Consider the following 25,892-nt stretch of genomic DNA (forward strand, 5'->3'; position numbering starts at 1 on the left):
GGAAGTTACTTCAGTTTTAACTGAATCTGTTTTGGTGTTTTTATCACAAATCACTCATCCGGCTTAAAACTTTTATTTCAGAATTCAAAGTTCAAAATTTAAATTCAATTAAAGAGAACACTAGAGTACTTTCCACTTGGAAAATTTGTCTGTTTTTGTGTCTCTATGCAAGAGATGCATGCCTTTTTTTTTTACTTGGAAAAATGCTCTTAAAAATAAAGTTTTTTAACATGTGGCTAGGATCTCACGCAATCTTACCAAGGCCATGGCAAACTATCAGTCCAGAAGAATTACTCCTCCCTGAAATCTTCCTATAAATGTAAATTAGGTACTTACTTTTCAAGCTGTCTGTATTAGCATTTTAAATGCTGCCTTGAAGATTTTTTAAGAAAACCTTTGTTATCTATTTTTAAAAATCTTAATAGAATTACATTAACATTCAGCCTACCTCTGAGAGTAATCAAATTGCTTTACTATTATTTTAACAATTTTCTTTATTCCTTCTACAATTTATTTATTTGGGAGGATGCTGGCCTACATACAGAACATGCCTTGTTGATCTGGGCTGCAAACTCCAGATAATCACTAGGAGACAGCAAAGTTTTAAATATTTTTTAAAAATTTCTCTTGCATTCTCATCTAATGTTTGTCTGTATTTTTGCAGCTGGGGTTGAGGAAGAATTATATTTCCTTTTTTCTGGGTGATAAGAGTGGAAAGGATAGATGAAGAATCCTTACTTTTATCTGGACAACAGTGCACTTAGTTAAATAACTTAAGACAGAGAAGGAGTAAAAGGCCCCAAGGTCATTTAACAGGGAAAGATTATCACTCAACTATAGAGCACAAGTTTTACATAATAGAACATCCCAGCTGAATCTTACTATCTCAAGATAAGTTCCAAAAAACTTCTGCAATTTGAAAAGCTGATGTTCACTCTTTTTCTTCTCTGCCCCCAGGCTTGCACAACATTCCAACTAAATCTGATTCCAAGTAGCTCAAAATTGTACTAGAAACATTTTTCTAGTAGTTTCTCATCAGGTTTGGCCCTCAACTTTTGGGGGGAAATCATCCAAACTCACCTACTGCTGCTACAGTAACAACACAGGGATATATATGAACTAACTAGGATAGTCTGATAATAGTTGGATTTAGAAACACATTAAAACAAATCTGAACAAACTGTTTTATGACTTAGGACTGTATGTTATGGATAGTTTAACTTATCATTTACTGAACGAAGCACCATTAGTTCTGATTATGAACTGAAATGGTTTAGGTCATAAAACCTGTCAAGCTACAAACCATAGCAATACTGATAGTACAAATCTTCTGTGATTTAAGAAACCATATACGAATTAAGCAAATAAACACATTTTGTTTTTACTTATTCAAATAAACATCTGGCTAAGTAGCTGAATGGTGGCAGCAAACAATCCTGCTTAAGTACTTTAGATTTTACTTCATGCTTCTCCAACTTTTCCTATTAAAAATGGCTCTAGCAGAGTTGACCCATAGCAAAAAGGAAAATTTAAGGATCCAGCATTTCATTGGCTTTGAAATGAAATACAATTTGTACTGTTTGTTAGCATATATGTCACAAAGCAATTTGCAAGTGAATGTGTCTTGGAGCCCACAATGGGATTCTTCAATTAACCTGCAGTTGCAATAATTAAAAGTGCTTCATTTTATCCATGCAGGTTTTGTTTACTGATGCCTCAGATAACATTTCCAAATTAATGGAATGTTCCATATGTGAACTAAGGAAAATGATCTGTTATGCACTCAATAACTTCTGCAAGTTGGTTAAAAAAATGGAAAGAGCAAATTGCATTTTCCCAGCTTATTGCTTTAGCTTGAAAATTTACATGGAGATGGAGAATAGTTACAATTCATATTTCTGCCAGCAAAATGTATGTTAAATATTTATTTGCAAAGGGAGGGAAGGAGAAATAGAAAAGAATGGTTTTGCTTTATAAAAAATACTGCATTTTCGCAAGGTTTAGCAAGGGAGGAGATAGCACACCTATACAACTCAGAACTAGTGTTATTTGCTCATGAGGAATCAAAAGGAAGGCTTTGCACATATAATGCATGAGTCCCTTTTCCGTTTCTGTGATTTGTCTGGCATGTCATTCTCCAAGTAAGATAACTACTTAAATAATTAGATCTCAACACACGAGCTTGCAAGATTTCTGTATTTCAGTATCCTTGGTTTAATAAACAGATTGATCATGGATGGGACAGTACTTACTTTGTCTAAGCCAGGGGTAGGCAACCTCGGCTCTTTTATGACTCATGGACCTCAACTCCCAGAATTCCTGAGTCAGCTATGCTGACTCAGGAATTCTGGGAGTTGAAGTCCATGAGTCATAAAAGAGCCGGTCAGCTAAGCTGACTCAGGAATTCTGGGAGTTGAAGTCCATGAGTCATAAAAGAGCCGGTCAGCTAAGCTGACTCAGGAATTCTGGGAGTTGAAGTCCATGAGTCATAAAAGAGCCGAGGTTGCCTTACTCCTGGTCTAAGCCCACAAGGAGCAAGAGAGTGACACACCTTGAATTCTATCTGAATGTTCCTGGGCCTAGGCCCTAGGTTCAGCCAATCCTCCACCCTGTCACTGATTTGTCACTCCTAACAAGTTACTTGAGAGGCCCTCCATACTTTTTCTGGGCAAAGCCCAGAAGATTCCATTCTCAGTTCACCATCTAACAACCCTCTTCATCAATGCTTCTTTCCACAGAAGGGTTGAATACTACATATCTGAAAAATTTGATAAAAACCTCTCTATTTCTAGACCACTATTTCTAATGGAGGAGTGACCATAAAACAGGGGGTCTTCAAACCTGGCCCTTTTATGACTTGTGGACTTCAACTCCCAGAATTCCTCAAGCCAGGCACTCCCACAATTCTGGGAGTTGAAGTCCACAAGTCATAAAAGGGCCAAGTTTGAAGACCCCTGCCATAAAGGAATCAGCGGTTAATTTAGCAACTAGAGATCCCTTTTTTGGACTTTGGACGCCTTTGGATCTTTGCCGTGCAATCGCAGGTCTGTTTCTGAAAATATCTGCATTGCAGAATGGAAAAGGTGTTGATGTTCCTAAGTCTTCTTGCTTTCGAAAAGAATCCACGGTCTGACCGGTTCTTTCTGTCAGATCCTTTAACTAGCCTGCAGGTTTGATTGTTTGCTCTTTCGGTTAGTTTGCTCTCGTGCTAATGCGGCAGAGGACCGAGGGGAAACCTATCTATACTAGCTCAACCAGTCTTTCCGAACAAGGAACACGGTGAGCTGAAGAGGAGTTGCAGCTTAAAGAGGATCGCTGATGCCGGGCCCCGTTGCTCCAGCTCCTGAAATCGACAGGCGAGTAAACTGTCCGGCCTCTCTGCGGTGCAGCTTCCTCTTGCACGTCCGTGGAGATTCTCAGTTAAACCAAGGTCACGGTTGTCCCAAAGATCCTTTTCCAAAAGGCAAAAAAAAACAACCCAACAAATTCCAGTCGCCACTTGGAAAAAAAAGAACCTTTGAGGTTTCTCTTGCACGTGCTTTTCCCAGGGCGAAACATCTCTCATTTCCACAATGCTTGCGAAGCGCGATTACTTTTGATTCCCCCGTGGTGTTACCGCCGTCCGCACGATCACCAACCACGCTTGCTTTGGCCGACGGCGTGCCTGCCTCACTTATTATCTATCCCTCGAGTTCTGCGATGCCGCCTAACTGGCTGCAAGTATTGCAGAGCGTTGAAGGAAAAGAGGTCATCTTTCTTTCTTCGCCCACCCCCCCCCTACTCCCACCCCGACCAAGAAAACCAGAGTTCCTTTTCCTTAAAGCAGAGGTCTTCAAACTTGGCCCTTTTATGACTTGTGGACTTCAACTCCCAGAATTCCTCAGCCAGTGTGCCTGGCTGAGGAATTCTGGGCTTTGAAGTCCACAAGTCCTAAAAGGGCCAAGTTTGAAGACCCCTGCCCGGGATTAAAGGAAAGTTTGTTTTCTTCTCCGGCGCCGCTAGATCGATAAAGAAGGCGGGCCGCACTACTGGGGTGGGGATATCTGTCGACGTGTAAACACACCCTTTGAGGCACGCGGGCTTTTTGCCCGCTCACTTCCATCGCTCGTTAAGTCTCCCTCGGATACTCCGACGGAAGGAGGGAGGGAGGGAGGAGAGGGAGGAGGAAAAAGGGGCGGGGGTCGTCCTGGAGGCGGAGCTGAAGAGGCGGGGGGCGGTGACCGTCTGTAGCCCCTTTGTTCGGGCGGGCGGGAGAAGAGGAATTGCACAAGGCGCGAGTCTTTGTGAGGTTCGCCGGGCGCATATCCAGTAAGTGGGCTTCCAGGGCTTCGGGATGGATTGGGTTGAGGGTCGCCGGGTGTCCTGTCTTCCCGAGCCACGCGGCTCCTCTGCAGGGAGCTCAGTCCCGATTGCGCGCGTGGAGAACGAGGCTCTGACGCCAACGTGGGATTCCCGGGGAGGGAAATAGAAGTGTGTGTGTGTGGGGGGGGGGAGGGGTCGTGCTAGGGCTTCTTAGGAGTTGGAGGAGAAGCAGCAAACCTCTCCCCCCCACCCAATTGCCCTGGATCGGATTTATGGCCTTTCCCTCCTTTTTCGGTTTCTGGGTAGTTGCGCTTTCAGGAAAGGATTCTCCCGTTATGCATGGAAGGCTTTGGTTCCTTTGTGCGATACAGCAATGCTGTTCTTGGAAATGCATTGTTTCGAGCCGTGATCGTAGTGCCGCCGTCCCTTTGCCCGGATCGTGGTTTTGAGCTGCCTATTAAGCGACCCCTTCCTTTTGTTTTGCTCAGGACCTTGGTACCCCCTTCCCCTTTCCCCTAATTTACTGTAAAGCATTAACACTAGGCTTTTTTTTTATCAGCCCGAGTTTCCACCGGGAACAAAATCGCTCCGGAGCCAGATTTTTTTTTAAAAAAAGGCTTAATTGGAGAGGGGCCAGGATGATATACCTGGGACTTCGGAACAGTTGTGTTTCATGTTTTGTGAAGTATGTTTAGCCCAGTTTGATAGGAAGGGGCCCCGTTGGCAGTCAATACTTGAAATTGTGTATACTAATTAAGGATGAAAAGAACTGGACATAATGACCAAGATTATATCCACATGTATTTTGGTACGTCTGATTGAGGTATATTGGCTAAGAAAGTCCACTTCTGTCTCATTTGGTAAGTTGTGTCTGTTCTTTTGGGCAGCAGTCTTAAGCCAGCTGGTTCTCTGATGTTGTTTCTTGGCTCCAGGCACATGGCCGGTTATTGACCATTTTTTTATCCTGGGCAGTTCCCCCCTCTCCCCCCCCTTTTGAACTTTAATACTACAGTATTATTGTTTAGATTTCTTGAGTTCTGATGAAAAGTTCCCCCTCAATGCTGGCTAAGAAATGTGAATACTGAAGGAGAAGGTTTATGGAGATTACCTGATTCTGGAAAGTTGCAAAAATTAGTATTTCTAAAGCCATTAAACTGACTGTGTAATTTGTATTTGCCAATGCTATTATCTGATCAAGCAAACAAGGTTTATCAGAATGATCTAAATTACTTTTGTCCAGGTAGCAAAACTGTGGTTTGGTGCATAAAGAAATTTCCTGGGGATCTTGTTAATGTTGCATCATTTTTTTTTAACCCAACACTGTTGCTTCCTGAAAGAATGAAGGGGAGAGGAGACAAATTTTTCCACTCCGAGGATACTGAATTGTTAATTGTTAAAGCAACTACAAGAAAATTTCTTTTATCTTCCACATTCCTGACCTTTTCTTTAGGGCCATCCTTCTGTTATTTCCTTACATGCCTGAAAGATTGAGACTAGCAGAGAATGTGACAATAATTTTCTATGGACTTAAAATATTTATTTGAATGGCTAGAGTTATTAACTTATTCCAGATTGTAAACTGCAATTATCACTGTGCCCTTGCACCTGTAGACAGTATATGAAGCCTTGCATTCATTTTAAGGTAGAAATCTTATAGGTTGGCTCTGGACTCCATTCATTTTAAAGACACTCTGGATAGAAGAGCTTTAGATCCTGCATAGTATTCATTCTTTTTAGCCACAAGGAACATGAACTAATTGCAAAACTGCCTAAGCCCAGAGCTCACTTGGAAGCTAAGTAGCTCCTGAGTGCTTGCATTGTGTGTTTAAAGAAAATAATGCTGGGTCCATACAAAGTGCATTTGTTAAACTGAAGTAATTGAGTTCTGAATGCTCTGAAACAGCTATTCACAATGAGGGCACCTTCTCATATTACATTATTTTCTTTTTGGACATAGCTGAGCACAAAGTATTCCTTGCATAGAAATGTGGAGTTTCCATGTGGGAGAGGCACCGGCTCCCAGGATTTCATTTAATTTGTTTTATTTACTACAAGTTTATTCACTACCACTATCCAGAGATGTAGGCAAGGTATTTGATGAGTTTTACAACCTTGCTTTGTGTCTTGGAAATAAAACAAAGCTTGCAGCCACTCATACCCACACAAACTTGCTACCTGCAAACTTTCTCAATTTCAGATGTGTTCTTGGAAATAAAACAAAGCTTGCAGCCACTCATACCCACACAAACTTGCTACCTGCAAACTTTCTCAATTTCAGATGTGTTACTTAAGGAAAGAGTGCTTAGTGGTAAAGTCATTTTTGTAATAGACTCAAATCAGTCTTTTGCTGTCTCTGGAATAAAACTTTTTAAGTGTTAAACAGTAAAACACCAAATGCATACCAGCAAGTGTTTTGTAGCTACACATATCTTGATAACCAGTGTATTTTGAATGTTACTATCAGTAAATGACTATAAAGTGTGATTTATGAAGTGAGGGAGGATATCTTTTCTCTTTAAATGAGATATTTAAAATCTGGGTGTAAGATAATAGTGCTCACCTGCCTGAGTTAGTCCTTCTCTTCAACTTCCACTCTCTCCCCACCTGACTCAGGACACTCTGCTCTCTGTCCCAAACATTTGAATTACCTTATCTATGCCTTAATTTACTTTAATTCTGCTATAATTGTTTTTGGCAGACATCCAAATTTTTGTTTCTTTTGCTCTTTAGTGCTGAATAAGTGATAATATCCCTGTTGGATTAGTCACCTGGATTTAATCACATAGTAATGGTGATAAACTGATTGATTCAGGCAGGGTAGAACACTCATTTTAGTTTAGAAACAGGAAAGACTTGATTTTTCATGTGAAAAAAATCAAGTATTGGGGGAATCCAAAGCCTGTAAGAAAGTGAGTTTCTGTGAATTCAGAGACTTGTTCTCTGAACAATTGATAATGCATTCTACAGGCATAGGTACCTCCAAATATATGACATTGATTGAACAGTCCTGTGTGTACCTCCCTGAACCCTACTGAATTAGGTTAATTGGCACACTCTGAGGATTGTCACTTTAATATTAGCTGAATGTTTCACTGTTTCTCCAATATACTGTTAACCTGAATATTTTTAGGAATAGTCATTTTTCTTTTACCACTGAGGATGTTTTCTCTTTCCAAGGATAAGAAAAAATGCAAATACAAAAATCAAAGCACTATTTTTAAATCTTACACCGATTGCGTCCTTTAGCATCATCTGGAGAGGGTGGGTAGACCTAAGCAAATTTTCCTGTTATTAAGAGGAGTGCCAGAATGAAAAAGCATTCGCCACTGCTTCTCTTTCATTATTTCCAGATGACCCTCTTTATCACCCAAGTTTCCCGATTGCAGATTAAATGGAACTAGGATTAAATGATTACATTTGACTGTTTCTACATCTGTAGAGTAGATCATACCTACTGTTATAAGCTGTATGTTTAAATGTAGGTAGGACTTACAGAGGGATGCGGTGGCTCAGTGGGTTAGGACGCTGAGCTTGTCGATCAGAAGGTTGACAGTTTGGCGGGTCGAATCCCGAGTGCCGCGTAACAGAGTGAGCGCCTGTTACTCGTCCCAGCTTCTGCCAACCTAGCAGTTCGAAAGCACGTAAAAAAGGCAAGTAGAAAAATAGGGACCACTACGGTGGGAAGGTAACAGCGTTCCGTGCGCCTTTGGTGTCTAGTCATGCCGGCCACATGACCACGGAGACGTCCTCGGACAAGCGCTGGCTCTTCGGCTTTGAAATGGAGATGAGCACCGGCCCTTAGAGTCGGAAACGACTAGCACGCATGTGTGGGGGAACCTTTACCTTTACCTTTTACCTTAGGACTTACAGAGAACTGACAGCCAGTGAGCTCTCCTCCTTTAGTAAGGTAAAAGAAATTACATAGTAGGAGTTTTCATCCTTAATGCAGTGAAAAGCCTTCTCTTCCCAGACACTTTAAACTAATCTGATAGCTACACTGTGGTTACCCAGCTGTAATATCCAGTCACCATGTTGATGACTAAGATATCTCTTGCAGTGATTGCACACATCAGTTGATTGAAAAGAGATTACTTTGTGTGGGCTGGGGAGGGGAGGAAATTACAAGTGGAACCGAGATAATCTATTCTAGAACTTGTGATTGGCAAAGTCAAGGGTTTTGATTGGCTTCTTGATCACGTCTCTACCCCCATCTGGAAACTTATTTCACTGCTTTGGGTTTAATTCTCAAAGAGATTAAGTTAGATGAAGGTGGTGGGAGCAAGAAACAGAGTGCATTACGGAGCCTGCTACTTATGACCTGGGCAAGCAAGCATCAGTGAAGAACAGAACTGTGCCGTAGGATTACAGTTCCTACTATGTGGCATCCTTTTATGGGTACCTCCCTTTCTTCAAGACACATTCATTGTGCATGACCACTGGAGCGTTATGCCCATCCCAGGCTACCAGGATGTGGCATCCATCCAACAACTAAGACATACTGACTCACAGAAGGAGCTTTCGCCAAACCTCTTTCATGGATTTTAGGGCTAAATGGACAGTGAAGGAATAGGAAAAAGAAAAGTGTACTAAAATTTACCCTTGCAGTTAATTGCTTCTGTCCAGTTTGGTTGACTTGCTTCACATCTCTTCAGCCTTCTGTGTGAAGTGTTGTGATGTCCACATAGGAGTTTTTAGCGACACGGTGTCCATCTGCTGGAATTACACTTGTCTTCGGTGCAAAAAAGCATCTCCTGGTATTGTTGGGGGAGAAGGATTAAAATTAGCTGCAGGGGGATAGGTTGAAATTTACAGTAAATCCAGCCACAAGGAAACTTAAAGGCACTTGAATTGTGCCTTTGTTTTTTCCTTTAGAGACAATATTAATTTGGGAGTGGAAGCTTAGATGAGTTGAGGAGAGGTGCCTTCTCCTCCTAGGTGCCATATCCCAACCCAAGTTGGATCCCTTGAAGTTTCCAGTAGTGATAGAAGATTTTTTCGGGTACTTCAGTTGACCACAAATTTGCCTTGAGGCTGAATCTATGAACAGTGAGAAAAGAGGGAAGGAAAGAACAATTGCTTTCTGAGTCTGTTCTAAGGGGTGATAACTGCCACCTTTTAATAAATGTATGGTAGTCAATATATGAAGGGACGCGGTGGCTCAGTGGGTTAGGACACTGAGCTTGTCGATCAGAAGGTCGGCAGTTTGGCGGGTCGAATCCCGAGTGCCGCGTAACAGAGTGAGCGCCTGTTACTCGTCCCAGCTTCTGCCAACCTAGCAGTTCGAAAGCACGAAAAAATGCAAGTAGAAAAATAGGGACCGCTACGGTGGGAAGGTAACAGCGTTCTGTGCGCCTTTGGCGTCTAGTCATGCCGGCCACATGACCACGGAGACGTCCTCGGACAAGCGCTGGCTCTTCAGCTTTGAAACGGAGATGAGCACCGGCCCCTAGAGTCGGAAACGACTAGCACACATGTGCGGGGAAACCTTTACCTTTACCTTTTAGTCAATATATGTTAAACTGGTAGGAATTCATGGCCAATTTTGGTTCACATGGTGTGGTAGGATGGAGGGTTTGTGGTCACTGTGTGTTAGGGGGAGGGAGCACGGGGGGGGGAGGCTCAGCTAATCTCAATGTACACATGTTGTACTTTGACAATAAAGGTTTATTATTATTATTTTACATTTCTTGTCTTTTTGCCTCTATAAATTCATGTGTTTCTATGTGAACATGTGTGCGTGTGTGCGTGCGTGTTCATATGCATGCTGATACATATTTAAAAAGTAATGTATTCAATTGCTGTGGAGATTGTATGTGTTCAACTGACACAGAGTTAGAGAGGTTTTCAAATTTGAACTTAGCTTTTTAAGGAAATGAAATTAAGCTTGACATCATCTGGCTTCAGTGGTTTCTAAAGGCCTGTGGAAAGATTGGGGAAAATCCACTTTCAAATCTGAGAATTTCCTCATCTTTCAAGTAGAAGTTGTGTTTGGATAAATATTGATTAAATACCTTGCTTCTAAGGGAAGTTTAAAGATTATTTTATGACTGCATGATTATAAATAAAATTAGTCTGGTACCAAGTCCATGCTGGTGTAGTTTTCTTGACAATGTGGATTTTTTTTTTCAATATTGGAAGTTGTTTACTATTAATTTCTTCCTTGATGTGAAGTTCAGTGAATTTTGTGGCTCTTGTCAAAAATCTCACATCATGTGGTTCCACTGAGGTCTTGGTAGTTGGTGATCTCATGAAATCTTATCCATTAAAAACAATCAAATCTAAAGAAAAGGTTTGGGAAACCCACTGTAGCATTTGAATGCAACTGATTTGCCTTTGAAAAATATGTACTTGAAATCAAAACTCAAGAGAGCAAGTATTTTTAGTTCATGTAAATGTTCTGAAGCCCATGAGGGTTCAAAGGAAAAGTTCAGAATCAAACTTGAATTTCCTGGGAAAGTTTTCTTACTAGCATTTGAAAAAAAAAAACCTTCTTGAAGTTACTGCTTACAATAATATATAAACAAACAAATACAGTTTTGGATCGCATGACTCTGATGTTATGTAGTTTTGTTCGAAGGAAGGAAGGAAGTTGTAAAGTAGTAGAAAGGAGATTTTAAAGTACGTAGAAAAGCTACGTATTTCCCTCCAGATGTTACAGAAGGGGCTATGCTTGAGACAGCAAGTGCTGCTGGTGAAGGCACCCTTGGAGTAGGATGGCACATGTCTTCCTGGGGATCTCTGTCGTGCAGCATTAGACAAGTACTGTTGTTTCATCCCTGCTAGGGATTAAAATAAAGTCTTCTGGAATTGTGTTTTGTCAAAGAAGGCAGTAGACCAAAGATTCATAAGCCCTATTCTCTGCTGACATCACCCCGAGCATTTCTCTGAGATTCATCAACTCTGACATTTCTGCAGTTAATTCTTATTATTGTGGGCAGTGAGAATGGAAAGGAATAGAAGGGAAAAATAATATCTTTGTCCTTTACGGATCATAAGGCTCCCTATTGCTGTCATTCCAGGATTGCTCTGTTTGTGTCCTTGAGTGTTTTCTTTTTATTTTCTTATCTCAACACTTTATTATTTTGGTTTTCCTTAATGCTTTGTGCTTTCAGGGGTGGGTGGAGATGAGTGAGGAGAGGGGGATCTTTTCCTTGACCTCTAGAGTGGAATGATATGACAAATTCCTCTCAGTTTAACCTTTTGCCTATTGTGTTTCTTGGCTGCAGGCCTACGCTGAGCCAAGATGAGCTGGAGCTTCCTGACTCGCCTCCTTGAGGAGATCAACCAACATTCAACCTTTGTGGGAAAGGTGTGGCTGACGGTGTTGATTGTCTTCCGCATTGTCCTGACTGCGGTTGGTGGCGAGTCAATCTACTACGATGAACAGAGCAAGTTTGTTTGCAATACACAGCAGCCAGGCTGTGAAAATGTCTGCTACGATTCCTTTGCCCCCCTTTCGCATGTCCGTTTCTGGATTTTCCAGATCATTGTGATAGCCACACCCTCGGTGATGTACCTGGGCTTTGCACTGCACCGGCTTTCACGCCAACCTCCTCGAAAAACCCGGGCACCTGTGGTGCGACATGGTGCTGCCCGTGATTATGAGGAGGCCGAGGACAATGGGGAGGAGGACCCCATGATCTTTGAGGAGATTGAGCATGAGAGGGTGGTGAAGGAGCCTGAGAGCGAGAAACATGATGGCCGCCGGCGCATCAAAAATGATGGTCTGATGACAGCATATGTGCTTCAGCTGCTGACCCGTTTAGCCTTTGAGGTGGGCTTTCTGCTGGGGCAATATATGCTCTACCAGTTTGAGGTTAACCCCTCCTATATATGCAAAAGCAGTCCCTGTCCTCACACAGTGGATTGCTTTGTTTCTCGCCCCACCGAGAAAACCATTTTCCTCCTCATCATGTACGCAGTGAGTGGGCTGTGCCTGCTTCTCAATATCTGTGAGCTCTTCCACCTTGGCTTTGGGGGGATCCGGGATGCACTCCGTGGCCTTAAGGATGATACTACGCCCCCAAAGCCCCAATATGCTCAGAAGGATCCCTCTGCACCCCCAACCTACCACTCTCTGAAGAAAGAACCCTCCAAGAGCCAATTGGCCAAGGAGAAATTGGGTTACAGGGGAGCGAGCATGGCTGCCGAGCGTTACCCTGTGGCATCGAGACTCCCCAGCCATGAATTGGAGCGGCTGCGTAAGCACCTGAGGGTAGCCCAGGAGCATCTAGAAATGGCTTTCCAACTGCAGCCGGAGGGTATCGCCAGCCCTTTGCGAAGTAGCAGCCCCGAATCAAATGGATTGGCTGCGGAGCAGAATCGCTTCAACTTGGCCCATGAGAAGGAAGGGGTAGCTTGTGAACGACCTAGTGGTAAGTGGGATGAGGAACAAGCTTTTGTTTGGAGGTCAGTGCCAGTGTGTTAGAAAAAGTCAACCATCGATGGGCAAGAATGGGCCATTTTGGCAGGAGCCCTTATTCTGAGTCTGAATGTGGTTATGTTTAAAAAGCAATTAGTGTGAATAGTTGGTTTCTTGGGGCTGTTACCTGTTGGGTCCACTTAGTTCTTTGAACCAAACGTGCCTCTAAGCTCTCTTTGCAGTGTGCCTGGGACAGTGAACAGTTTTTCTCATTAGGTAGCCCTTCTGAAGATGGTAATTTTAAGTAATTTTATTAAAGACTACCGATAAAGAGGAATATTTGTCGCTCAGGGTTGAAATTGGTAGTCCTTGATGCTCTCTAAGCTTGGTTGTTGTCTTGCAGATGGGTGATTATCCAAAGTAGGTAACATGATGTTACCTACTTTGGGTAGTGAGATGCTTGCAAGACAACAACCAAGCTCAGAGAGCATCAGGGACCCCTCATTGAAGACTATAATGACAGTAGGACTTCTCATAATTTCTCCATGAGGTTTGAATTGCCAGCTGTTTTGCCCTTTCCATAGGTTCAAGTTGTATCATTTGCTAGGACAGGCATGTAAAGTCTGGCATAGAATAAAAAAACATGCATGAATGCTGATGGATAAATCTTAGCCATTGTATGGTGTGACAACGCAGAATCAGATATCCCCAGGAAAGCTGGGAACCCCCCAAAAGTATTGAAGGGTGGGCTGCAGGATCTGTTCTTCAGGGATTGGAGTGAAAGGCTGTCCTAGTCCTATTAGACCTCTCAGCGGCTTTTGATACCATCGACCATGGTATCCTACTGCGGCGTCTCAGGGGGCTGGGAGTGGGGGGCACTGTTTTGCAGTGGTTCTCCTACCTCCTGGGCCGCTCGCAGTCGGTGTTGACGGGAGGACAGAGGTCCACCCTGAGATCTCTCGTTTGTGGAGTCCCTCAGGGGTCGGTCCTCTCTCCCCTCCTGTTCAACATCTACATGAAGCCACTGGGTGAGCTCATTCGTGGTTTTGGGGTGGGGTATCACCAGTACGCTGATGATACCCAACTTTTTCTTTCCACCCCGAATCAACCCAGTGATGCCCTCACCATGATGTCCCATTGCCTGGAGGCGATCCGGGTTTGGATGGGGAGAAACAGGCTTCGTCTCAATCCTGACAAGACTGAGTGGCTGTTCATACCGGCATCTCAGGCTGACCAGCCTTCTCCATCATTAACAATAGGGGGTGAGGTATTACTCCCCGTTGATAGGGCTTGCAACTTGGGTGTCCTCTTGGATTCACGGCTCAGTTTTGAAGATCATATAGGAGCCGTGACCAGGGGGGCTTTTGCCCAGATTTGCCTGGTGCGCCAGTTGCATCCCTATCTGGACCAAGATGCTCTACGTACAGTCACTCATGCGCTCGTGACCTCCCGGTTAGACTACTGCAATGCCCTCTACATGGGGCTACCCTTGAGGACCACCCAAAGGCTTCAACTGGTGCAGAATTCAGCCGCGTGAGTTTTGATGGGAGCTTCCCGATACTCCCGTGTAACACCTCTTCTCCGTGAGCTGCATTGGCTTCCGGTTGCCCTCCGGGTGAGATTCAAGGTGCTGGTAATGACCTATAAAGCCCTAAATGGCTTGGGTCCGGACTATCTAAGGGAACACCTGCTGCCGGCATCATCTTCCCATTGTCCTGTGCGCCCCCACAGGGAGGGCCTTCTCAGGGTACCGCCGGTTAATGAATGCCGGCGGGTTATTCCCAGGGGAAGGGCGTTCTCTGTGGGTGCGCCTGCCCTATGGAACCAACTACCCACAGAACTTAGGACTGCCCCCGACTTTTGCTCATTTCGCCGGGACCTGAAAACTTGGCTCTTTGATCTGTTTGGTCCAGACTGTGGGGTTGTTAGATTTACTCTTGGGGCTTGAATTTAATTTAATTGTTTTAATTGATTTTAATTTTTTGTATTTCATGGTTTTAACTGCCCTGTAAACCGCCCTGAGTCCTACGGGAATAGGGCGGTATACAAATTCAATAAAATAAATAAGTAAATAAAAACCTTTTCTTCTTATTTCCAGGTCTCTGAAGCATTGGACAACTGCTTGTCCCACAGGTGACAAGGAGAAGTGGAGGGAACTGAAAGCATGTACATAAGTGCACATAAATAAGCCTGATGTTTGGAAGTACCCTGATGGAAGAGTCGGGATGAGAATATGCTCCAATCCTATTTCCATGGAAATAGGAAGGAAAGCGAAAAGGTGATAAATATGAATCACCACTTCCCAGATCTGGGTGGGCGGGGCAGCTGTAGTGATTACTTTCATAAGTCTTTGTATGTGTGTTTTTTTATGGGTCTAAAAGGGAAACTTTTTTTTTTTACTTTTATACGTGTTGTACAGGTACTGTTGTTCTACCAAGGGGGCATTTTGTCTTTTTTCACCTCTTTCCAACGGTACTGGATTATTAGCTACATAGCAATTGCCTCCCTCTTTATACTTTATATTATTTCAGTTCGCTGTACATAAGAGGAGATCTCCAACTTTCCAGGATTTTGCACAGGATTCATCTGCGCACAAGTGGACTCCCTAATTTTTGGTTTCCTCTTCCCTGACCACCAGATAATGGAAGAGATTGGTGGTTGGGCCAAAGATAATTCTGCTGCATTCCAGGATGCTGACTTATGAGCAGCGTCTGCCTTCCTTGCCCTCTGTGGGGGGCTGTGCTTGGTTCCCTCTGAATGGTAGGGGGGACCAAAGTCACGTTTTGAGTCATCTCAGAGACAGACATGATTTTTTAAAATGTTTTTTTAAAATGTTTTTTAAATATAATTTACCGGAACGGTTCTGAAGTTTTGTTCTTTTATATGGATGTATAATATATACAATTTATATATATATATATATTTGGTAAAAAGAAAGATTTTTTTATAGCAATCTTGATGTCTTGACTCTTCTTGTAGGGAAAAAAAGTAATTAGTAAGGTTTGCATAGTTTTATGGATGGTTCGCAATGAGAATTGCAAAAAAGGTGTAGATCCCAGCAAATCAATAAATAATGTAAGGAAGGAGAAGGCATTGTGTATTGGCAGCTGAGTTAAATCCTTAAAATATTTGGGATGTTCCAACACCATAAGACCGATGCATGTATATTGTTGGAGGGTTAATAATTTGGCTTATTTTCCAGCAAAGAAGGTAGATAGGTTTTAACACATTAAAGCTTAATGCACCAATTTCAATCTTATTTTTTGTAAAAAGTCATAAAGTATGCTATGAATTTTTGAGTAGGTTTATTAAGATGGAGAGTTTAATTAAGATGGAAGAAGTGCCCTATCCTGGGTCAAAGTTTTGGCTAATTTAACAATCATTTATCAAGGAGTGTTTTGCCAAGAACTGGGAGGAGGCAAAATCCAATCGCCTTATTGCCAGGCAACAGTATAAGAATATAAGCAGTGTCCTGTCAGATAGGACCTTTGCCCCACCTAGGTCAGCAGTCTCCTCACAGTGGTCAAACAATTGCTCAAGGAATGCCATAAGTCTCTCAGCAGATGGCCTTAGGGCAATAATGCTGCCATCAAAGCAAATAGCCATTAATCTCCCTGACTTTCGTGTACTGGTCCAACTGTTTTCTGAAACCAGCCAAGCTAGTAGCCAACACTGCATCTTGTGATAGCAAATCTTAAAACATTGAATTATGTGTTCTATTAAAAAAAATCCTTTTGCTGGTCCTGATTCTTCCAGGATTCAGTGTCTTCCTGACAGAAAAAACAGGAAATGGGCCCAGATTGAAAAGCAGCATTTAAAACATAAGGTGTTGGTCCAAGATAGTTTTCTTGCAAAGTTGCTTTGAAATTGCACCTGTGGAAAACGATTGCCTTCCTTCATATGATGCCTCAAGCCAAGAGCCTTCCTGATGCTCTTTGCTGTGGTCTAGCTGAGAAGTGATGAGAGCATAAATCAGGGGTCTTCAAACTTGGCCCTTTTATGACTTGTGGACTTTAACTCCCAGAATTCCTCAGCCAGCTTCCTCAGCCAGGCAAGCTGGCTGAGGAATTCTGGGAGTTGAAGTCCACAAGTCATAAAAGGGCCAAGTTTGAAGACCCCTGGCATAAATGATTGTTGCAGGATTGTATTGAGCTTAGAGATGACCACTTATATGTTACCCATTTTAATCTATATATCTTGGGGGTTCTCAAATTTTGCAGCACCTAAGTGTCAGGTACAGGTTTCCACAGGCAAAGTAAGAAGGAAAGCTCAGAGTGCCTTTTGACAATGCCCTAAATTTGCTTGTGCAAGCCTGATCGATACTTTAAATAGTTGTGCCCTAATAAGTTGTTGGAGCAACAGGCTCCCCTCATAGAGTATTATACAGGTAATCCTCAACTTACAACATTTCATTTAATGATTGTTTGAAGCTATGGCACTGAAAAAAGTGACAACCGCACATTCAACTGTTGTCCCTGTAGTCACGTGATCAAAATTCAGGTGTTTCCTCAATCTGCTGTTTTGGGGATGTGTTCTACCAGCTCTCTGCTCCCCAGGCAACACAGCTGAAGTCATGTTATTTGGCAGTTATGGAAGTCCAGCGTATCTCAGACGTCTCATTGTGGAGGCCAAATTATTGGAGCTGTTCTCTCTCTCACCTTTATAGGGATGTGGCTGAATTGGGTTCCTGGGCTTCATGCAAAGAGAAGAGGTGGGGAATTCAAAATTGTTTAATTCATACTTTCTGAAGATGAGAGAAATGAAACCAGGCTTCAACTTATAAACACTATATATCCGTATTTCACCTATATACCTACTGTACAGGTAGTCCTTGACTTAGATCAAAGTTGAGCAGAAATTTCTGTTGCTAAGTGAGGCATTTAAGTGACTTTGATCCCATTTTGCAACCTTTTTTTGACACAATTATGAAATGAAAACACTGCAGTTGTTAAAGTGAATCATGCGGTCATTAAGTGGATCTGGCTTCCCCCATTGACTGCTTATTGGAAGTCAGCTGGGAAGGTTACAGAGGGTGACCACATAACCCTGGGACAGTGCAACCATCATAAATCCACAAGCTTCCTAATTTTGATCATACGATCATGAGGATCCTGCAATAAACATAAGTGTGAAAACTGGACATGTCATTTTTTTCAGTGCCATTGTAACTGAATGGTTACTAAATGAATGTAAGTTGACTCTGTCTATCTGTCTGTCTGTCTATCTATCTATCTATCTATCTATCTATCTATCTATCTATCTATCTATCTATCTATCATCTACCCACCCACCCACCCACCCACCCACTTACTTACTTCTGCTTTCAACAAGGGAAATTTCACCTAAGACCCATGTTGGATCACACTAGAGCAGGAGTGTCAAACTGCCGGCCCATGGGCCAGATTCGTCATGCTGAAACCACGCCTACCCGACCTCCGGCAATGGGGGGAAAGTTGCAATTTGTCGGGACATGTCATGTGAGTTTGACCCCCCTGCACTAGAGGCTCTCCTCCAACATGTAACCCAAGGGTCAGTCTATTGCAAATATGAGCAGGAGGGAGAGAGCACTCCTTGACTGCTGTTCACCCTTACAATACCTTTCCTACAAGACAGACCACAGTAGGGTAGCTTCCTGGCTGTGAATCTGTACCCTACTTTCTCACAGCTTTTCCACCCTACCTTGCATTCTTTTTAAAGTATGATGGCTAGAGCTGCATTTTTCTGTGTGCTCTTCCATGCGCAGAGGTTTTATCACTGCCAGCATAACCTCCCAGAGTTGGGGACAGGAATAAGAAGACGGCGCTTACCATGTAGTAAAATTGCCTGCTAGGTCCCTTGTTCTTATACCTGCAACAAATATTTTTTGTCACCTTAGGAAAGGTATGGGTGATGTTCACCTGATGCACTGTGCTTACAATTAATGAACTGTGGTTTATTTAAGTGGGGCTGGGTTTGCACTGCCATGCTAGGCTGAAATGTGAGGGTGTACAGGGACCTCTGAAATATCAGGACAGTGTCGTTCTGCCCTGTTTGTGAAATCCTGAAAGGGAAGAAGAATTGCTCCTTTGGGCTCTGTCAACAAACACTGCTTTCACTGAATTGGGCAAAAGTCAATGTCTGCCAGGAAGGGGAACCAAGATGAAGGAACTACAGTATTTTCTGTTCATCTGCCTTGGGAGCCATCTATTGACAAAACTTGGTATTACCTGCAGAATATAACGAGGCTCCAGAGTGGAAGTTCAGTGGCTGGCTCTCGTCCTGTTGTGTCTGCTCTCCAGTGCTATCTTGGAGCTTGAAGCCAAATTGATCCTCTTCCCCGGCTGCTTCCTTCTCTTCAACAAGTACCTTGAAACTTACCTGCAAGAATTTACACTGAAATACCCATACCTATACTTTTTCAGGAATAAAAAGTTATGTTTTCTGACATTCGTTAGACTGTGTGTTTTCTGTTTAGTAAAGTGAGCACAAAGTGTCCCAGGAGTGGTATCTTTTTTAAAAAAAAAACAAAACACAAAAACAAAACAACACTACAGAGCAGCATTGACAATTTTCTTTTAGAGACTTAAATCTTTTATTTTAACTGTCATTGTTTTGGAAACAATTTTCTAATTAGGCTTTTACAATGATTGCTGATTAGGAAGCAGTTTCACAAAGCAAGGGGACTCCTACGCCCTGGCCACCCGGCCACATTCTGATTAAGGATACTCTGTAGCTGCAAGCAGGACTTCTGTCAGCCTGTCAGCCTCCAGACGTTCACCCCATCCTCAGGGCTTGTTTAAACCAATTGACCTTCTATTTCAGACATCTCAATAGTGAAATTGAAACTTTCCTCCTTGGGTGGAATGTTTATCAAGTGACAATATCTATTGCCAAAGGCAGACGTCACCAGTTCCTAAACCAAGCTAAACAGGTAGACCTCTACTTACGACCACAATTGGGGTTAGAATTTCCATTGCTAGGTGGTGGTTAAGTGAGACATCCTGATTTTAAGACCCTTTTTGCCAAGATTGTTAAGCGAATCATTGTGGTTGTTAAGTGAATCATGCGGCCATTAAGCAAATCTGGCTTTCTCCATTGACTGCTTGTCAGAAGTCAACTAGGAAGGTCACAAATGGCAATCACACTTGTGTTGCAACCATCTTAAATCTGTGTGTTTTCCAAGTGCCTGGCTTTTGATTAATGTGACTGGGGAAGCTGTGATAGTTGTAAGGTGCAAATACTGGTTGTAAGTCATTTTTTTCCCCAGTGCCATGGTAACTTTGGTCACTAAGTTGAGGACTCTCAGTATTTGCTGCATTTAACTGGCTCTTTTTTAAATATTAGAGATTTCTAAATATTTCAAAAATAGGCCCACCTTCCTGCTCCCCCAGTATTCTGATTATATATATATATTTACTGTATATATGTGTATATTTATGTGTGTGTGTGTGTGTGTGTGTGTGTGTGTGTGTGAAATGTTTAAGTATTTAGAATGCACTTGCTTAGGTCCCAAACATGGGACAAATCTTATTTCCTGTTTCAGCCTAACCCAAGGCCATCTACAGGCAGTAGCCACAGCAGTGGCAGCTCATATTTCTGTAAATTTTTTGGCTTGCTAACAAAGAATAAAGGGAGACAGATATGATCATTTCAAACTTGTTTGTTCTCATCAGTCAGCCATACCCTTCTGAGATTCGAACCTGGGCCGACTGCGTCTTAAGCAGTTGTTTTAACCCCTAGGCCCTATATATATATGTAGGTAGGTAGGTAGATAGGTATAAATGTATGTAGGTATGTATGTCCTGCAAGTTTCCTCTTGGTGTTTGTAGAGCCCCAAGACTAAATCTGTGTCTGAAAGAGCATGAGGAGAGAAAGACACAGTGAAAATGTAGTATGTCAGGCCTGAAGATCATTAATCATTAATCAAAAATGGGCAATTTTTTCTCCATTTTTTTAAAGGAAGCATTCAGATCTCTAGAATTCAGAAAATTTGCATGTTAAGTTAGCTGAAAAAGTGTATGGCTGTTCTTTGATTAATAAGAATCTCGACCACCTCTTATTCTTTTTCTCAGGTTATGAAACTCCTTAAACTTTCCTTTCTAGTTTGGGAAAACAGGACCGCAGCTCTTCTTCTGTTCAGAGATAAAGGTCCAAGATAGTCAGACAAAACTACAATATATGCATTCATTTGCTGTCCTTGTGGGCTGTCATCAAGAGGGAACAAATGGAGGAGGAGGAAGGCTATTTATCATATCCCTTCCTGTCTGCTCAATATCGCCCTCTCCAACCTGAAATTAGATGAGGATCCTACACTTTTTATTCTGTGGGTGGGAGATCAGCTAAGCAGAGGCACTTTTGAGTGAACAAAACAAAAGGGGAAGATTAAGCAGGTTCTCCACTCCAGTCTTGGTTATCCATTCTGATTTTAGCTAATAAAATCTAAGGGCAAATGAGACGTGAGTCCTCCGAATCTGGCTGCGAAGGCCACATTGAAAAAAGATAAGGCACTGGCACCATTAAGCCCTGAGTGCTTTAACTCTGGGTCCATATGAAGAAGATACCTCGTTGCAGAGGGTCTAGAGTGAAGAGATCCGAGCAAGGCAATGGTTTTCCGTTAGGAGAGCACTATGTTGCTAAAGCCAAGTTCTTGCTACATGCAGACACAGTCCTGGGTGATGATGTTGGGCACTGTCTCATACTTGAAGGAGTAGCCACCATCTGAGGTGGTACGGATCCTCAGAGACTGCATTGTGTCTGCCAAGGCAGCACAGCAATTCCGGAAGTTGGGAATGTATCTGTGGATGCCAGAACAGTTTCCATGACAGTAATAAAACATAAAGCTGCTAGGATGCACGATCCAATTGTCCCATCCTAGTTCTTCGAAAGAGATGTTGATGGAGGTGCGATGGCAGTTGTGATGGGCCACAGCATTGTGCTGTAACGCTGCTGTGATATTAGCCGTGAATCTTAAGGGGGGCTTGTCCTTGTCCTGTGGCCTGGGTTTGGTGGTTGCCACAAGGAAGGGCATCTTTTCAGCACCAGTGACACAGGGGCAGCCTAGGCAACGAATGAAGAGCACAAACACATTCTGGGAAAAATAACGGAGGAAGGGTTTTCTAAAATGAAAGACAGTCCAGCCCTCAGGAGCTGGCACTGCCACGGTAGCTAGTGGAACCTGGCCTTCTTCAAAGAGCATCAGTATCTCTGCCTCTGGGGAGGAGTTGTTGGAGGCAGCTTCTAAGGGGCTGCTCTGAACCACCACAGGGCCTGTGTAGAACCACAGCTGGGCTGATGTCACCTTGCGACTCAGGATATGAATTGAGGATTGAAAAATGTAGGTGAAAATTCCCTCATGCCCTGGAAGCGCATCTGGCTGACAGCCTACACCTGCAAAATAGGAGAGGGATTAATGGGCCTCAGCATTACATACTGTAGCCTACCATTTCTCCTAGCCTGGAAGAACAAGAAGTGAAAGGACTCCGTAATCTCCTTCCTCTGTGTATGTGTTCAGCCCTTACTTCATAGAGCATTCTGCTATTGTCTTGGTTTAGATCTATCGCTGATTTTGCACATACCTGCTTTGTGTTTGCTTCAGCATTCCTTGACAAGACAATTGCTGGGTTTGTATATCTCATTAAGCATCATTTATTAAGAACCTTTTATATAATAAATCATAATACCTGGACTCACATCTGTAAATCATTGTGTACTGGGCCACATTTCTGGCTTCACCCAAATGCTAAACTAAAACCACACAGATCAGGTTATGGCTTTGCAGTTGGCTAATGTACATCATCTAGCTATCTAAGATGTTAAAATGGAGAGCTGATTTTCAAGATGCCCAGGTGCTGTGTGAACAATCTGCTAATATTCCTAGCCTGCTGTACCGAGGCAAGAGGTTTTTACAGTGAGCATCTGGCCTTATTTTAGGAAAGGAACAGGTATTCACGTCTGATGCTGAATAGATCTTAACACTGTTGTCTTAATACTGTAAGTGAATATCTGCAATGAAGTTAAAGCATACTCATGCCATACCCTGCAATAGAATAGCCAACTATGCAAATTATAAAACTTGGTGCATGGAAATAACAGTATTCTTGTGACACATTTGAAATTGTTTATTTGCTATATTGAATATTAGCAAACTATTTTGTTCCTATTTCTGCATTCCGGAAACCAACTGATAACTCTGCGTTGCCATCTCTCCCTCTCCCTCTCTCTCACACACCCCCCCCCCCGCCTTTCTCTCTCACACACACACAGATGCACACACATTCTCTCTCTTTCACCCAAAGTGGTCAACATTGATCCCCAAATCTCTTGCATCAATAGATGATCAATAAATGATGGAAGATCAGTTGGGGTCAATTAAGGTCCATGCCAGTCGTAGTCCTGAAGGTGAGGTGGCTAGTAGTGGGACAGTATTACCTGGGATTGGATGGTCAGCCACCAGTGTGAATAGTCTTGTTTTCTCTATTATTTATTGTTGTAGTTGTATTCATGATTATTCATAGTACTATTAGTAAATGTAGTATTTATTAAATTATTTTTATGGAATAAATATGTGGTGGCCAATGAAACTTCATGAAGGACTCAATGAACTGAAGAGTTTGGGGGCCCCCAATTATACCATCTACATTTATACCATTTTTCCCCTCGTCAGTTCAATTGTGTCTCATTCTTGAAGTCTTTGCAGTTTTCTTGGCAATGTTTCAGAAGTAGCTTATCATTGCTCTCTTCTTGGGGCTGAGAAGAAGTATCTAGCTCAAGGTCACCTAGCTGACTTTCCTGGCCAAGATAGGACTGGAATCACAGTCTCCTGGTTTTTAGCCTGGTTCCTTAACCAAAATGGCTCTCCTCTATATCTTTATCAATATCTATACTGTATCTAGTTTTGTTCCTGTGTACTTTGCTGTAGCTGCATATACTTTTATTAGGGCAGGTACAAAAAATTCAGCTAAGTTCTTTCTTTTATTAGTTTAATAATTGGCTGGAGTTGCTATATGCTTACATTGTAGAAGGAGAGCAGTGTTAAGCTGTGATAGCAAAAAAAATCAGGATGAAACTGATACCACCTGTTCTGACTTACCCATTTTATTAAAAGGCATAATAAGCTCATGCCTTTTAATAAAATTTGTTTTTTGGAAAAGATGCTACCAACCTTTTTCTGATTATATATTTACGTGTGACACAACAGCAAAGTCTTGCACTTGCAGAAACTGAATCCTATACAAATATTGCCTGGCTTACTGTTGAAGTTTTTCATCTGTGTATTAATATATATGTATTCATAATGCACACCTGTATGTTAATACTAAATAAATACTAAATAAAGCACTGGGGAAGCTAGAGCTGCCAAAACTGGGCTGCCAAAATCTGGACAGCCACTAGATGGCAGAAAAGAGATACAGAAAACCACAATTTCTTCCTTCCTGTAAAATGGAAATCTGGAGCTCAGATACAGCAACACTAGCAAAGCTGTAAAAGAATATGTGTATGTGCAACATCTCATTTCCTATTCAGACACACAGCCACATCAATAATCTGGATTGGGGAAAGTTGAGCTCTCTTTCAAAGTTATTTCTTAAGAAGGCAATCCTACACACAAGCACCTGCAGAATCTAAAATAGTAGGTTTATGTTAGTGTAACAATAAGCTTAGGTTGCAAGTTCATTATGAAGTCACAGTACAATATTACCTGCCTATTCTGAAGTAAGTCTCATTGAGTTCAGCGAGACTAACTCTCAAATAAAAGAATACAAATTGTGGTTGAAACAATATACTTTGTTATCTGGAAATAAGTCCAACTGAATCCAATTAGACCTCTATTTAAGGTCATATAAAGATCTCCCGTTAATTGCATTTAATTCAGTGGGACTTCTGAAAAACTAGAAAGAATACTAGCATACCTGAGAGCTCCCACACTCATGTCAGAAGAATTTGAATTGCTCACTCTAGCTTAAATTTCTGCTATAGCTGGAATAAAATCAAAATGTGTGTGTGTGTGTGTGTGTGTGTGTGTGTGTCTGTGTGTATCTGTGTGTCTGTGTGTGCACGCACGCACATCTCTGGCATGAAGTTCACTGCTATATGATTTGATAGAATCATACAGCTGGACATGACCTAAAAGATCGTCTAGTCCAACCCTCTGGTCTTTGCAGGATCCAAAACTTGACTTCAGTATTTGTTCCTGCATCTGTTGAAATGGGTTAGAATAGATGGTAAAATAGTGATTGCCTTGTCTTCATCAGGGCACTTTTTCTTTTCTTTTGGTTTTAAATCTCCATGACCCCTTGAGTCATGGTTTTTCTTACCTTGGATCGGGAAGACAATCACTTGGGTTATGTGTTCTTCCTCCGAGCTGCGAGTCACTGTTGTGTCCAAGGTATGCCGTCTGTGGAGCCCCCTTCGTCCCCCTTGGACCCTTTCATTTTGGGGGACAGGACCAAGGAAATCCAGGAAATGTGCCTTGATTTTAGCCAGGATGAGTTGCCTCTCAACGTCCCTGTTGCAGCCAGCAACAGCAGCAGGACACAGCAAAATCAACTGCAGGATCAGCATGGAGTTCATCCTGGTCCAGATGTGCAGAGAGCCTTGATCCATCATATACAAGGGAAGGATATGCAAGATGTGTGAAGTTCTGGCAAAGAAAAAAAAAGTTCTGGTCTGCGTGGAAGAGTTCAGGCTGAGGCGCTGTTCCCAGATATTGCTCGGTGGATCAGAATGTGTGCAGGGAAGTTCTGCCTTGTAGATGAGACTGTCTGGCTCTCCAGCTGAATCTGCCCAGCTCCTTCTGCCTCCTGATTTCTTTACTGAGCCAAGTAAAGGGGCATGATGGCATTGAGACTATCTGTCACTGACGCAAATGTCTGCTAGCCATGAATATTATCTCCTGGGCAGCAAAAACACAGGAGACGTCTGGAATGCAAGGACAGTGTTGCCTAGGGGACAGGACCTGGAGCAGAGTACTCTGGAGGAGAGATGGACGTAGTCCCCAAGTTGTCAACACGGGAGCAGTAACAGAGGGGTGATTCTCCTTAGTTTCTTACTGGACTGTCTGAAATTCAGGATTGTCAAAGTGTTATGTTCTGGGGGGACCTGATCATTCTCCTCCATCCCAGGCAGTTTTCAATCTAGCTCTAAGTCATTCATCTAACATTAAATTCTGCATCAAGGACTTAGTGGGCAGTTTACAAATGTTTCACATATGTGCACAAGCTCACAATTTGCAACCCAGACACTTTCCCTC

General features: G+C 42.5%; 2 protein-coding genes across 5 annotated transcripts; one reads left to right on the plus strand and one right to left on the minus strand.

The window, feature by feature from the left end:
- Positions 1–3,231: 3,231 nt before the first annotated feature.
- On the plus strand, positions 3,232–19,575 carry LOC308679551 (gap junction gamma-1 protein-like). Of its 4 annotated transcripts, XR_014028803.1 has the most exons (4): positions 3,232–3,356; positions 11,529–12,677; positions 14,763–14,942; positions 18,877–19,575. XR_014028803.1 is itself a non-coding variant. In XM_081346775.1 (3 exons), exons 2-3 carry the CDS (start codon positions 11,546–11,548, stop codon positions 14,768–14,770), a joined length of 1,140 nt encoding a protein of 379 aa, XP_081202901.1. In that variant the 5' UTR covers positions 3,232–3,356; positions 11,529–11,545; the 3' UTR covers positions 14,771–16,631. The 4 variants fall into 4 exon arrangements, 3 of the variants coding, with proteins under 3 accessions (XP_081202901.1, XP_081202902.1, XP_081202903.1); XM_081346775.1 differs by lacking the exon at positions 18,877–19,575 and having other exon boundaries at positions 14,763–16,631; XM_081346776.1 differs by lacking the exons at positions 3,232–3,356; positions 18,877–19,575 and adding an exon at positions 4,175–4,308 and having other exon boundaries at positions 14,763–16,631.
- A 1,718-nt stretch (positions 19,576–21,293) lies between these two features.
- On the minus strand, positions 21,294–25,213 carry INHA (inhibin subunit alpha; the record flags this gene model as incomplete). The annotated part of the gene is made up of 2 exons (XM_081337409.1): positions 21,294–22,030; positions 24,958–25,213. The coding sequence occupies 2 exons, from the start codon at positions 25,211–25,213 to the stop codon at positions 21,294–21,296; spliced, it is 993 nt and encodes a 330-aa protein (XP_081193535.1).
- Positions 25,214–25,892: the final 679 nt, after the last annotated feature.

The sequence above is a fragment of the Vipera berus genome (assembly GCF_964194415.1).
Source record: "Vipera berus genome assembly, chromosome: 1".
NCBI lineage: Eukaryota > Metazoa > Chordata > Lepidosauria > Squamata > Viperidae > Vipera > Vipera berus.

Coding starts and splice junctions, on each gene's coding strand:
- LOC308679551 (XM_081346775.1), top strand. CDS start 11,546: ATGAGCTGGAGCTTCCTGACTCGCCTCCTTGAGGAGATCAACCAACAT.